Here is a 12,502-nt window from a genome sequence, read left to right on the forward strand (position 1 = left end):
CCACAAGATCTGAGCGTGGGGCATCCCTTTGGTGGATCTTTTTGCCACTCAGCTTAGTCACAATGTCCCTCACTTCTGTTCCAGACTTCAGGCCCCCAACAGACTAGCGTCAGATGCCTTTCTCCTACATTGGGGGACAGGCCTTCTGTATGCGTATCCTCCCATACCTCTAGTAGGGAAGACTTTGCTGAAACTCAAGCAAGACTGCGGGACCATGATTCTGATTGCGCCCTTTTGGCCGCATCAGATTTGGTTACCTCTTTTTGAGTTATCCTCCGAAGAACCGTGGAGATTGGAGTGTTTTCCAACCCTCATCACTCAGAATCAAGGGGCGCTTCTGCATCCAGTCTCTGGCTCTCACGGCCTGGATGTTGAGAGCGTAGATTTCACTTCCTTGGGTCTTTCTGAGGGTGTCTCCCGAGTCTTGCTTGCTTCCAGGAAAGATTCCACAAAGAGGTGTTACTCTTTCAAATGGAGGAGGTTTGCTGTCTGATGTGACAGCAAGGCCCTAGGTCCTCGCTCTTGTCCTACACAGACCCTGCTTGAATACCTTCTACACTTGTCAGAGTCTGGTCTCAAGACCAACTCTGTAATTGTTCATCTTAGTGCTATTAGTGCTTTTCATTATTGTATAGAGGGTAAGCCTATCTCTGGACAGCCTTTAGTTGTTTGCTTCATGAGAGGTCTGCTTTTGTCAAAGCCCCCTGTCAAGCCTCCACCAGTGTCATGGGATTTCAATGTTGTTTTCACCCAGCTGATGAAACCTCCTTTTGAGCCGCTGAATTCCTGCCATCTGAAGTATTTGACCTGGAAGGTCATTTTCTTGGTGGCTGTTACTTCAGCTCGTAGAGTCAGTAAGCTTCAAGCCTTGGTAGCCCATTCTCCCTATACTAAGTTTCATCATAATAGAGTAGTCCTCCGCACGCACCCTAAGTTCTTGCCGAAGGTGGTGCAGGGTTCCATCTTAACCAGTCAACTGTCCTTCCAACAGTGTTTTTCCCCGTCCTCATACCCGCCCTGCTGAACGTCAGTTGCACACATTGGACTGCAAGAGAGCATTGGCCTTCTATGTGGAGCGGACAAGCCCCTTCAGACAGTCCGCTCAAATGTTTGTTTCTTTCGATCCCAATAGAAGGGGAGTTGCTGTCGGGAAACACACTATTTCCAATTGGCTAGCAGATTGCATTTCTTTCACTTTTGCCCAGGCTGGGCTAAGTCTTGAGGGTCATGTCACGGCTCAGTGTTAGAGCCAGTGGTGTGCTGGTAAATGTTTAACAGGCTATCTCCCCGGTCCACCTCTGCGTCCCCCCCTCCCCCCCCCCCAAATTGCAGAGCTGGCTATAGCTGGGGAGTGAGGCTGTGGTGGTGGGGGGGGGGGGGGAATGCATTACTCTAGGGAAAAAATTAAAATGATCCCTGGTTCCAATCTAATTCATATTTAAAGTGGGATAAAATGCCATAAATAAATAAATATAAACTTTTAATGTTGAGCACCTGATTCTCAAAGTGGACATATTCCAAACACTATAATGAAAATAAAATGATTTTTTTCTACCTTTGTTGTCTGGTGACTTTGTTTTTCTGATCATGCTGGCCCAGTATCCGATTCTGTCCTCTTAACTCTGTTTCCAGGGCTTCCTTTCCATTTATTTCTTTACTTTCCGCCTTTCTTCTTCATTTCTTGCCCTACATCCATAAGTAAAAACTGGGTCCTCCGCAGACTTGACTGTCCAGTGGATCCAGCTTCTGCCTATTTTCTTCATCCATGTGCAGTTTTTCTCCTCTCTTCCTTTTCCCTCATCTCCTTCCTTACTCTTCCCTCCCCTCCATCCATGTCCACATTTCTTTTCTCCCTTCCCTCTCCCCCCATCCACCCATGTCCTGCAAACCCTCCTTTCCCCCGCCCTCCCTTCCATCCACCCACTCATGTCCAGCAACCCTCCTCTCCCCCTGCCCTCCCCGCCATCCACCCATGTCCAGCAACCCTCTTCTCCCCCTGCCCTCCCCTCCATCCACCCATGTTAACCATCTCCTTCCAGCCTCCCCCCCCAGCAGCCCATGTCAACATCTCCCTTCTAGCCCCTCCCCTACTCAACGTCAGACATTTCCTGCCTTCTTCTAGCCCCCCGATTCCTGATCCCCCGCTCCCCAGGTCCGTCCATCATCTCCTGTCTGCCCTCAGCTTCCTAATAGCCCTTGTTTCCTTCTTGCCGCCGCCCTGCCTTTAAATATTGTATTTTTCCTCGAGTCACAGCGCCGGCATTGAAAGCAGCAGGCTCGGCTCCAGCCTTCCCTCGCATGGTTCCGCCCTTGTGGAAACAGGAAATACATCAGAAGAGGGCGGAACCATGTGAGGGAAGGCTGGAGCCGAGCCTGCTGCTTTCAGTGCTGGTGCCGCAACTCGAGGAAAAATACAATATTTAAAGGCAGGGTGACGGCAGGAAGGAAATGAGGGCTATCAGGGAGCTGAGGGGCAGACAGGAGATGACAGACTATCTGCGGAGCGGGGGGAGCCTGCAACTCACGGGGTGGGGGGGGGGGGGGAGGAGAGGCAAGCTGGCTCGCACTCTGTAAACAACCGGCTTGCAAGATGCCAATAAATTTAACAGGCTCTTGCGAGCCGGTGCAAGCCGGCTCCAGCACACCACTGGTTAGAGCCATGGCAGTGTCAGTGGCCCACTTGAAGTCAGACACTATAGAAGAGATTTGTAAGCCTGCGACGTGGTCATCAATCCACACATTCACATCTCATTACTGCCTCCAGCAGGATTCCCGACGTGACAGCCAGTTTGGGCAGTCAGTGCTGCAGAATCTGTTCGGAGTTTAGAATCCAACTCCACCCCCCCAGGCCCATTTTTGTTCTGTTCCAGGCTGCACTCTCAGAAGTTTCTTCGTAGGTCAATCCTTGTGTCCTCGCCATTGTGAGGCCCAATTGACCTTTCTTTGTTGTTTTGAGTGAGCCTGGGGGCTAGGGATACCCCAGTCGTGAGAACAAGCAGCCTGCTTGTCCTCGGAGAAAATGAAGATGCATACCTGTAGCAGGCATTCTCTGAGGACAGCAGGCTGATTGTTCTCACATACCCGCCCGCCTCCCCTTTGGAGTTGTTTTTGCTTTTTTGCTTGTGATCAAACTACGGGACTCTCGCGCGACGGGCGGGAAGCTGATGGCCGTGCATGCGCGGTGCGCGCTCGAAGGCTCTAGCAAACTTTTGTTGCTAGAAAGATTTCCATTCCTCGGGGCTGCCGAGGACATCGCCCAGTCGTGAGAACAATCAGCCTGCTGTCCTCAGAGAATACCTGCTACAGGTATGTATCTTCATTTTTTTTTTTTTAAAATGTAAGGGGGAACAGTTTTTGTTAGCCATTTTCCATATACCTGTTCTGTTTTTATTTAGCTCATGTATTGCTATCACAAAGGAAAAAGTTAGTTGTTAAAAAAAAAAAAAGCCTACTTCATTGTTACTAGCTAGGTTGGACAGGCAGGCAAAATTGCTTTTGCAAGGTCATTTTATGCATTTCCAATCGCTACTTTTAGTGTAGGGTTCTACTGTCAGAACAATTGGCAACATTTTCTGCTTGTTCAGTGCTACAGTTCAGTCATTGTCCATTTCTCAAGCGAATCCATTTTCCATTTTAGTGCCACCTAGAATGAGAGATGGAATGCGTTTTAAGGCCTTTTCTACTTCATCTGTAAATTTAAAGGCCATTCAGTGTTGAAATGAGTTCTTTTCAATCAGGTGAAAGTGCTCACTTAACTAGACACTAATACTTTAATTATTTTTGTATTTAAAGCTTGTGTATAATTTGAAGTCCTGTTTTATTTGTCATAGTAGAAATGCCATTAACATGCAATTAAAGTGATTGAGATGCATATGTCGGCAACTGGCAGGTTTCTTATGTTTGTGTTTTGCCCCACTCTGTTGGGTAAAATTGCAGGTTTGTGGACCGTGGTGAAATGGCCGAATCCTTTCCATACCGAACAAAAGCCCTCTTTGCGTTTGAGGAGATTGATGGGGTTGAGCTGTGCTTCTTCGGCATGCATGTCCAGGAGTATGGTTCTGACTGTCCTCAGCCCAATCAGAGGTAAGGATGGTCCAAACATAACATAGTAGATGACGGCAGAGAAAGACCTATACGGTCCATCCAATGTGCCCACAAGATAAACTCATATGTGCTACTTTGTGTATATACCTGACCTTGATTTGTATCTGCCATTTTCAGGGCACAGACTGTAGAAGTCTGCCCAGCACTAGCCCGCCTCCCAACCACCAGCCCCGCCTCCCAGCACCGGCTCTGCCATCCAATCTCTGCTAAGCTTCAGAGGATCCATTCCTTCTGAACAGGATTCCTTTATGTTTATCCCACACATTTTTGAATTCCGTTACCGTTTTCATCTCCACCACCTCCCACGGGAGGGCATTCCAAGTATCCACCACTCTCTCCGTGAAAAAATACTTCCTGACATTTTTCTTGAGTCTCCCCCCTTCAGTCTCATTTCATGTCCTCTAGTTCTACCGCCTTCCCATCTACGGAAAAGGTCTGTTTGCGGATTAATACCTTTCAAATATTTGAACGTCTGTATCATATCACCCCTGTTTCTCCTTTCCTCCAGGGAATACATGTTTAGGCCCGCAAGTCTCTCCTCATACGTCTTGTAATGCAAACCCCATACCATTCTCATAGCTTTTCTTTGCACAACTTCAATTCTTTTTACATCCTTAGCAAGATGCGGCCTCCAAAACTGAACACAATACTCCAGGTGGGGCCTCACCAACGACTTATATAGGGGCATCAACACCTCCTTTCTTCTGCTGGTCACACCTCTCTCTATACAGCCTAGCAACCTTCTGGCTACGGCCACCGCCTTGTCACACTGTTTCGTCGCCTTCAGATCCTCAGATACTATCACCCGAAGATCCCTCTCCCCGTCTGTACATATCAGACTCTCACCGCCTAACACATACATCTCCCGTGGATTTCTACTCCCTAAGTGCATCACTTTGCATTTCTTCGCATTGAATTTTAATTGCCAAACCGTAGACCATTCTTCTAACTTCCGCAGATCCTTTTTCATGTTTTCCACTCCCTCCCGGGTGTCCACTCTGTTACACATCTTAGTATCATCTGCAAAAAGGCAAACTTTACCTTCTAACCCTTCGGCAATGTCACTCACAAATATATTGAACAGAATTGGCCCCAGCACCGATCCCTGAGGCACTCCACTACTTACTTTTCCCTCATCCGAGCGAATTCCATTAACCACCACCCTCTGGCGTCTGTCCGTCAACCAGTTCCTAATCCAGTTCACCACTTCGGGTCCTATCTTCAGCCTGTCAAGTTTATTCAAGAGCCTCCTGTGGGAAACCGTGTCAAAAGCTTTGCTGAAATCTAAGTAGATTACATCTATAGCACGCCCATGATTCTCCGGTCACCCAGTCAGAGATTTCAATGAGATTTGTTTGCATTATTTCCCTTTGGTAAAACCATGTTGTCTCGGATCTTGGAACTTATTGGCTTCCAGGAAATTCACTATCCTTTCCTTCAGCATTGCTTCCATTACTTTTCCAATAACCGAAGTGAGGCTTACCGGCCTGTAGTTTCCAGCTTCTTCCCTATCATCACTTTTGTGAAGAGGGACCACATCCGCTGTTCTCCAGTCCCATGGAACCTCTCCCGTCTGCAAGGATTTATTAAACAAATCTTTAAGAGGACCTGCCAGAACCTCTCTGAGCTCCCTCAATATCCTGGGGTGGATCCCGTCCGGTCCCATGGCTTTGTCCACCTTTAGATTTTCAAGTTGTTCATACACACTATCTTCCGTGAACGGTGCTATATCCACTCCATTCTCATATGTACTTTTGCCAGTCGGTCGTGGTCCTTCTCCAGGATATGCATTGCCTCTTCCTGTCCTGGAAACTTACATGTAAGCCTAATGTTCACAAATGTAATTTCCCTTTGCTTTACCATTCAGTAATGAGTAGCCTTATTTACATTAATAAAAATGAGACACATTTTGCTGCTATTCTAAGTGTCCCAGCTACATGTAGAGCCTTTGTTATGACATGGAGTGGAGTAGCTACCTAGTGGTTGGAGAACCGGAGAAGCCTAGTTTAGATCCCACTAAGGCTCCTTGTGACCTTGAGCAAGTCACTTAACCTTTCATTGCCTCAGGTATAGACTAGACTATGAGCCTTTTAGGGACAGCAAAATAGCTACTGTATGTGAATGTAACTCCCCTTGAGCAACTACATAAATATCAATACTAAGTAATACTTGTCATAGTTATGACTGTGCAATGTAACCTTGGAAAGTGTTACTGACTGAACTTTTTATGGATTAAAGGCCACTCTTCATCAGTTTATGCTTCTTTGTATGGGGGTCTCAATCTAATAACAGTGCTCTATAACTTATAACGGTTTGCTTTTTCTTGTGTCTCACTCTAGACGAGTATACATATCTTACCTCGACAGTGTTCATTTCTTCCGCCCTAAATGCCTAAGGACTGCTGTCTATCATGAAATCCTTATTGGGTACCTAGAGTATGTCAAGAAATTAGGGTAAGTGTACATCTCTTGGATATGCTAATTTGGGGGGGGGGGGGGTCTGTCCTAGGGAAGAAATTCACTAACTCATATTTGTAGTGCATTTACCAACCTTTCCTGATAGTTTGGCCTTTATAGATACAGTTAGTAATTCCCCATTACAGGACTTCATCCTTTTCTATCTTGACTGGTTCATTGTAACTTGTTAGGTAAAGATAATCGTTCTAAGTAATTGTTAAATTTTTCTCTATTTTTATTTTGGAAGTAAAGTATTTTTTTAAAGTAGGTTTTGCCTTTCCCTTTGCTCTCATTCCCTCATTTATTGGTTATTATTTTGGCTACTGTGGGGGAAGGGGGGTTCATAGTAGAATGAAGGAGCAACATTCTCAGTTTACCTAGAGACAAAATCCAAAGCCCAAAGACATGTATCTAGCAATGTTACAGTAAATTCCTGTATTTAACCTTTACATTTGCATTCTGTCATCAAGGTGGATAACAGGGAAGGCTGCAGAGTAATAACTTTGAAAAGACTTGGCATGTGAGCCTCCCCCCCCCCCCCCCCCCCCCCGCCATTTTTTAAAAGTATGCAGAAGCTTCACTGAAAATATAGAAACAGACTACCCTTGTTTCTCCTCCTTTTCCATACATGTTTCCTTCCCAAACAGGTTAAGCTCATTGTTGGACATGACAGTCACAAAGAAAATCACAGTGCAGACATCTTTTCCTGTGAACAATAGCTCTTAGGGTTGTGATCCCTGCTTGCTTCTTGCATTGAGAAATCATACACACACATATACATATATTTTTCTTGGCAAACCATAAGCAGTTTAACAGGGAAGTTGTGGCTTTAGTCTTACAGCTGCCTGTACCACCTTTTTACATGTGCAATAGTTCAGCCATTATACTGTGGCAGAGCACTTTCCTTGGAGAGCTTTTTGAGCAGTGAGTAGCTGCAGACAGTTCCAGGATTCCATTGGCCTGCAACTGTGTTGATGACGGGTGGGTATTGATGTGTGGCTTGCGGGAACCGGAAGCTGTTATGGGACACTTAGCAATTCAGTTCTTCTGCCTCTGGAGCTCCCCTAGGCAGGAGGCCATATCAGCTTAGGCTCCTCTAAGGCATCTGGGCTAGCAACAGGTTCGCCTTTTTTAGGGAGAATTGTGGCTATTTAGACATCGTCCTGCCAGTTGGCAGAGCCAGGAGGAGGGACCCATGGTATCAGAATTAGGGAGAGGTCCCCAGGTTCGTTGGGCCAGGCAGTGGGAACCCCGAGGCCCAAATGATGGCTGCCATAACTGAATGCTTTAGGTAAGCATTGACGGGGGGACCCTGGTCTCACACAGTGCGCCCATCCCCACCCTTCACTTCTCAGGGGACCCCAGCCTAGCTTTTTAAGTGGTGGAGACAGCTTAGTGGATTTTCAAAGCCAGATTAGTCCCTAATACTACTGAATTCCTCAGCAGAGGAGGTGTGGGAGCTTGAAGAGAAGCTCCTTAATGTCTCTCTTGGGGAGAGTCTGGAGAGTTTTCACTGGATGAAGACGGGACTATTTGTACTGTAAGGAGCTCAGCCAGCTCATGTTTTGGTGATCAAAAACCTATGGATCTTGGTGATGGGGCAGACAGGTTCTTATAATAGGGACCCCATGCTGGAAGATCTAGAGGCCCCCTAAGGCTTTTCCTTTACAATGTGCACTGTTTCAGATGGTTTTCTCAGTAGGAGGCTTCAGATGAATTCTTCAGGGGCACAAAGGGTCCTGGGGAGGGAGGGGTTACCCACTCCTGCAAGAGTTGGGCAATCTCTTTATCTCTCAAGGGTGGATGCCCTGGTCAAAAATGACCAAGGGGATGACTATCCTGGTGAAAGGAGGATTGGAAGCTGACAACAGGAATGTAGAGCAGCCCCTGAAGCAGACCACCTCAGCAGTCAGGATGCAGGCCTTTGTCAGTGCCAGCTATATGGCTCAAACGTTTGCACTGGGTGCAACAGCTGTAGGAGTCCTTGCAGATGGCGTGGCTAGAGTCTAGGACAGCCTTCCAAGCGGATGTGCTCTGACTTAGTTTGCATCTGTTCTTGGATGATGGAGTCCATGGTAGTATTCCATAGGTGGCTTTGGCTTATCCACTGGTTGGCAGGTGCAGCCTCAAAGATGTATTTATTTATTTTATTTATTTATTTGTTACATTTGTATCCCACATTTTCCCACCTATTTGCAGGCTCAGTGTGGCTTACATAGTACCGTAAGGCATTCACCAATTCCGGTATGAACAAATGCAAAGCAATTTTGTGGTAGAATAAGGTTCATTTGGGCAAGTTGTCCTTCCGGGGCCAGACGCTCTTCAGGGAGGATTTTGAAATGTTAGTTATTGACTTGGAGCTGCTGTGGCCTAGGCTGCCCCCCTGAGGACTGCCCACAAGCAGTTTCTCTTTTGGAGACAGGTCTTGTTCAAAGAGCAGGAGTTGCTGTTGCACTTTCAAGGGGGCTTGGATAAAGAGGGATTTCGATCCCTTTTCCTCCTCAGATGCTGCCAAGGAATTCCTATGAGAATTAGTTTCACTCTGAGTTGAAGGTGGTAGGAAGACTGTATCTCCCATCTGTGGTGAAACTAGCAGAGTTCACCATGAGTAATCACACTTAGAAAATGACACAAGGGGCAAAGTTTGTCCCCATCCCCACCCTGCCCCCACAATAGTAGTACAAAATCTCATTTGTAGAAAAAGCAAGGATTGTCTTTTCTTGAAAATGATGGAACTAGTGCAGTGGCATTTGAGTTTGTGGGGGACAGTCGGGATGGGACCAAACTGTTCCTGTGTCATTCTCTAATCCTGCATTACTTTCCCCATAATAGTTTTTGAAGGTGGTGCATGAGAGATACTCCCTGGAGTTTGCAAACCTGTTTGACACCTTTATTGCATATCGCTATGGTTCCTCAAGAGGAATGGTGGAATTCACCTTGGTGTGGCTTCTTCAGTTAGGCACCATGGAGTTGGTCTGGCACTATTCCTTCTATTTCATCATGCCCAACCAGGGAGGCTCCTTCAGGCCAGCCTTGGGTTTAAAGTGGGTCAGTGCTTCCCTCCTGGTCCCACAGTTTTGGATGAATCTGTTCAGAACTCTGCTGCATGTCTTATATTCTGCCTGAACCAATATACTCATATCACCCCTCTCCACAGGTCACTTCACTGGCTTCCAATCAGATACCGCATACAGTTCAAGCTTCTCCTTCTTACCTACAAATGCACTCAGTCTGCAGCCCCTCATTACCTCTCTACCCTCATTTCCCCTTACGTTCCCGCCCGTAACCTCCGCTCACAGGACAAATCCCTCCTCTCAGTACCCTTCTCCACCACCGCCAACTCCAGGCTTCGCTCATTCTGCCTCGCCTCACCCTATGCTTGGAATAAACTTCCTGAGCCCTTACGCCAAGCGCCCTCCCTATCCATCTTCAAATCTTTGCTGAAAGCCCACCTCTTCAATGTTGCTTTCGGCACCTAACCTTTATAACTTTCAGGAAATCTAGACTGCCCCTATTTGACTGACTGTACATTTGTCCTTTAGATTGTAAGCTCCTTGAGCAGGGACTGTCCTTCTGTTAAATTGTACAGCGCTGCGTAACCCTAGTAGCGCTTTAGAAATGTCAAGTAGTAGTAGTTCTCCATTCTGTGAAAGCCTTGGTCAAACCATGGGAGTTTATCATCTTGTTGGATCTGGTGGAGGCATATCTACATACTGCCATTCTGGAGCTCCACAAGGCTCTTCCTGCACTTCTGTATGTGAGTCAGGAGCCTCGTTAAAAGCCATGCCCTTAAGGCTAGAGATGGCACTGTGTGCTTTCTCCAAGGTAATGGTAGTGGTAGCAGCAGCCCACATCTGCAAGAAGGGAAATTGTTTTCATCCTTACTTGAACAACTGGTTTATCTGGGCCGATTTGGAAATAGACTCCAAGGCAGCCACAGTGGAAATGATTTGCCTTCTGGAAATGCTCGGTTGGATGGTGAATTGCACCAATAGTCAGCTGGTCCCGTCCCCCCCCCCCCCCCCCCCCCCCCACAAAGGTGTGGTTGTACCTCAGTGTGTGCTTCAGTCCCGGTTGAGGGTTTGTGTTCTCCACATGAAGCACGTGTAATAATAATAATAAAACTTTATAACCCGCTATATCTTTAAAAGTCCAAGCAGGGAACAAATCATATACAAAATATAAAAAAACAAAACAATAACAATTATTTTTTTTTACACAACAAACTCTACAATTCAAACATACAGCAGATTAAAATTTACATGGTATTAAAATAATTTATACATCAGAGTGTAGAGTGGAGGAGTAGCCTAATGGTTAGTGCAGGGGGCTGAGACCCTGAAGAACTGGGTTCAGTTCCCACTGCAACACCTTGTGACTCTGGGGAAGTCACTTAACCCTCCTTTTTATCCAGGTACTAAGATTGTGAGCCCACTAGGCACAGAGAATGCACCTGTTTATAATATGCAAACCACTTTGATTGTACCTTAGAAAATCTACAGACAACCAACAAGTAGTAGAAGTCACCAAGAAGGAATGTTTTAAAGACATAAAAAAAATCTTCTAAAAGCAGCAGATGTTAAAATTCATAGGGTTTATTCATTCAATATAGGATACACCTCAATCCAGAGAAAGACACAACACTGTCCGTGTTTCGGCATGCAAGCCTTCCCCAGGGGTCCTGTTAACAATAAAAATAATGAAACTATAAGACACATGATATAATAAAAGTAAAATAAGCAATTGACATAAATATGTATTCAAAGATATATATATAAAAAGATCAGTGACAAGATATATAAAACCAGATAAAGTTGTGAAAGTGCACAGTGACATTTTATTAAATAATAGAGCAATGAAAGTGCTAAGTTTGAACAATTGGTGAATTTATAACAAAGCAAAGTATAACTTTTAAGTAAGTAGTTATTCCTATAGTTGTTGAAACAAATGAATAATCACAACCAGATATTGAGGATAACCAGTCAAATCTGAATAAATTGAAAAGAGCTAATTAAGATCTGAATGACAACAGGATATCTTGAAGGCAGTGTTGTTAATGTTTAAACCAAAAATTGTCTAAAATATAGGTAAAGTGATAATATATAAATAAGAGAAATATATACATTTATTAAAGAGCTTAAAACATAATAAAAAAATACACACTTCTGTGGGAAGTTTGCTATTGCTGTGGGCATTTTGTCTAGGTGTCAATAGACTCGAAAAAGACTGCATCAATGCTTGTACTAAATTAAAGAGAAAAAATGTTTCAACTATAAGCATGTGTTGTCAAGGATCTGTTCTTGTCTAAAAAATGTCTATAATAACAATCTAAAGAAATAGCGTCTCTAATATATCTATGAATCAAGGTGCATAATGAGCACCACCACAATGGATGTTGCACGTAAAACAACGGAGTAACTGCATTGGGTGTCTATGAGCCAAGGCGCATAATGAGCACCACTGCAGTGGATATTTAATGCACTTAAATCAACAGAGTAACTACACCACATAATCCATATATGTCTGTGCCCTGAAAATGGCAAAGATAAATCAAGACCAAGTATACATATGAAGTATCACATACCATATGTAATGAGTTTATCTTGTTGGGCAGACTGGATGGACCATACAGGTCTTTATCTGCCATCATCTACTATGTTACTATGTTATGTTTCTCCTCATACACACTTAATCTTTGTATAGTTATGCTATAAAAAATAAAATATATGTATATAAATATCTCATGGAAAAATATATATCAAACATAATGTATCATCAAACATGACTGAAAAGTGTACTCCAGAATGTGGCAAACCTACATATAAAAACTTTTTAAAAAAATTAAAAATGCGGACTCACTGCTACTTTATAAAGAAGAGTCCCCCAGTGTCTAAAAAGTGCCATGTCTCCTTTGAGTAAGCAAAATTATTGCCGACATTTAA

At 44.7% G+C, this 12,502-nt stretch overlaps 1 protein-coding gene across 1 annotated transcript in view; it reads left to right on the top strand.

The window, feature by feature from the left end:
- Positions 1 to 12,502, top strand: part of EP300 (E1A binding protein p300) — a 507,140-nt gene that overhangs the window by 367,112 nt on the left and 127,526 nt on the right. The window contains 2 exon segments of the mRNA XM_030203013.1: positions 3,937 to 4,083; positions 6,444 to 6,557. Of these exon segments, the coding sequence (XP_030058873.1) occupies positions 3,937 to 4,083; positions 6,444 to 6,557 (261 nt within the window).

This window comes from Microcaecilia unicolor, chromosome 1 (genome assembly GCF_901765095.1).
Source record: "Microcaecilia unicolor chromosome 1, aMicUni1.1, whole genome shotgun sequence".
Lineage (NCBI taxonomy): Eukaryota > Metazoa > Chordata > Amphibia > Gymnophiona > Siphonopidae > Microcaecilia > Microcaecilia unicolor.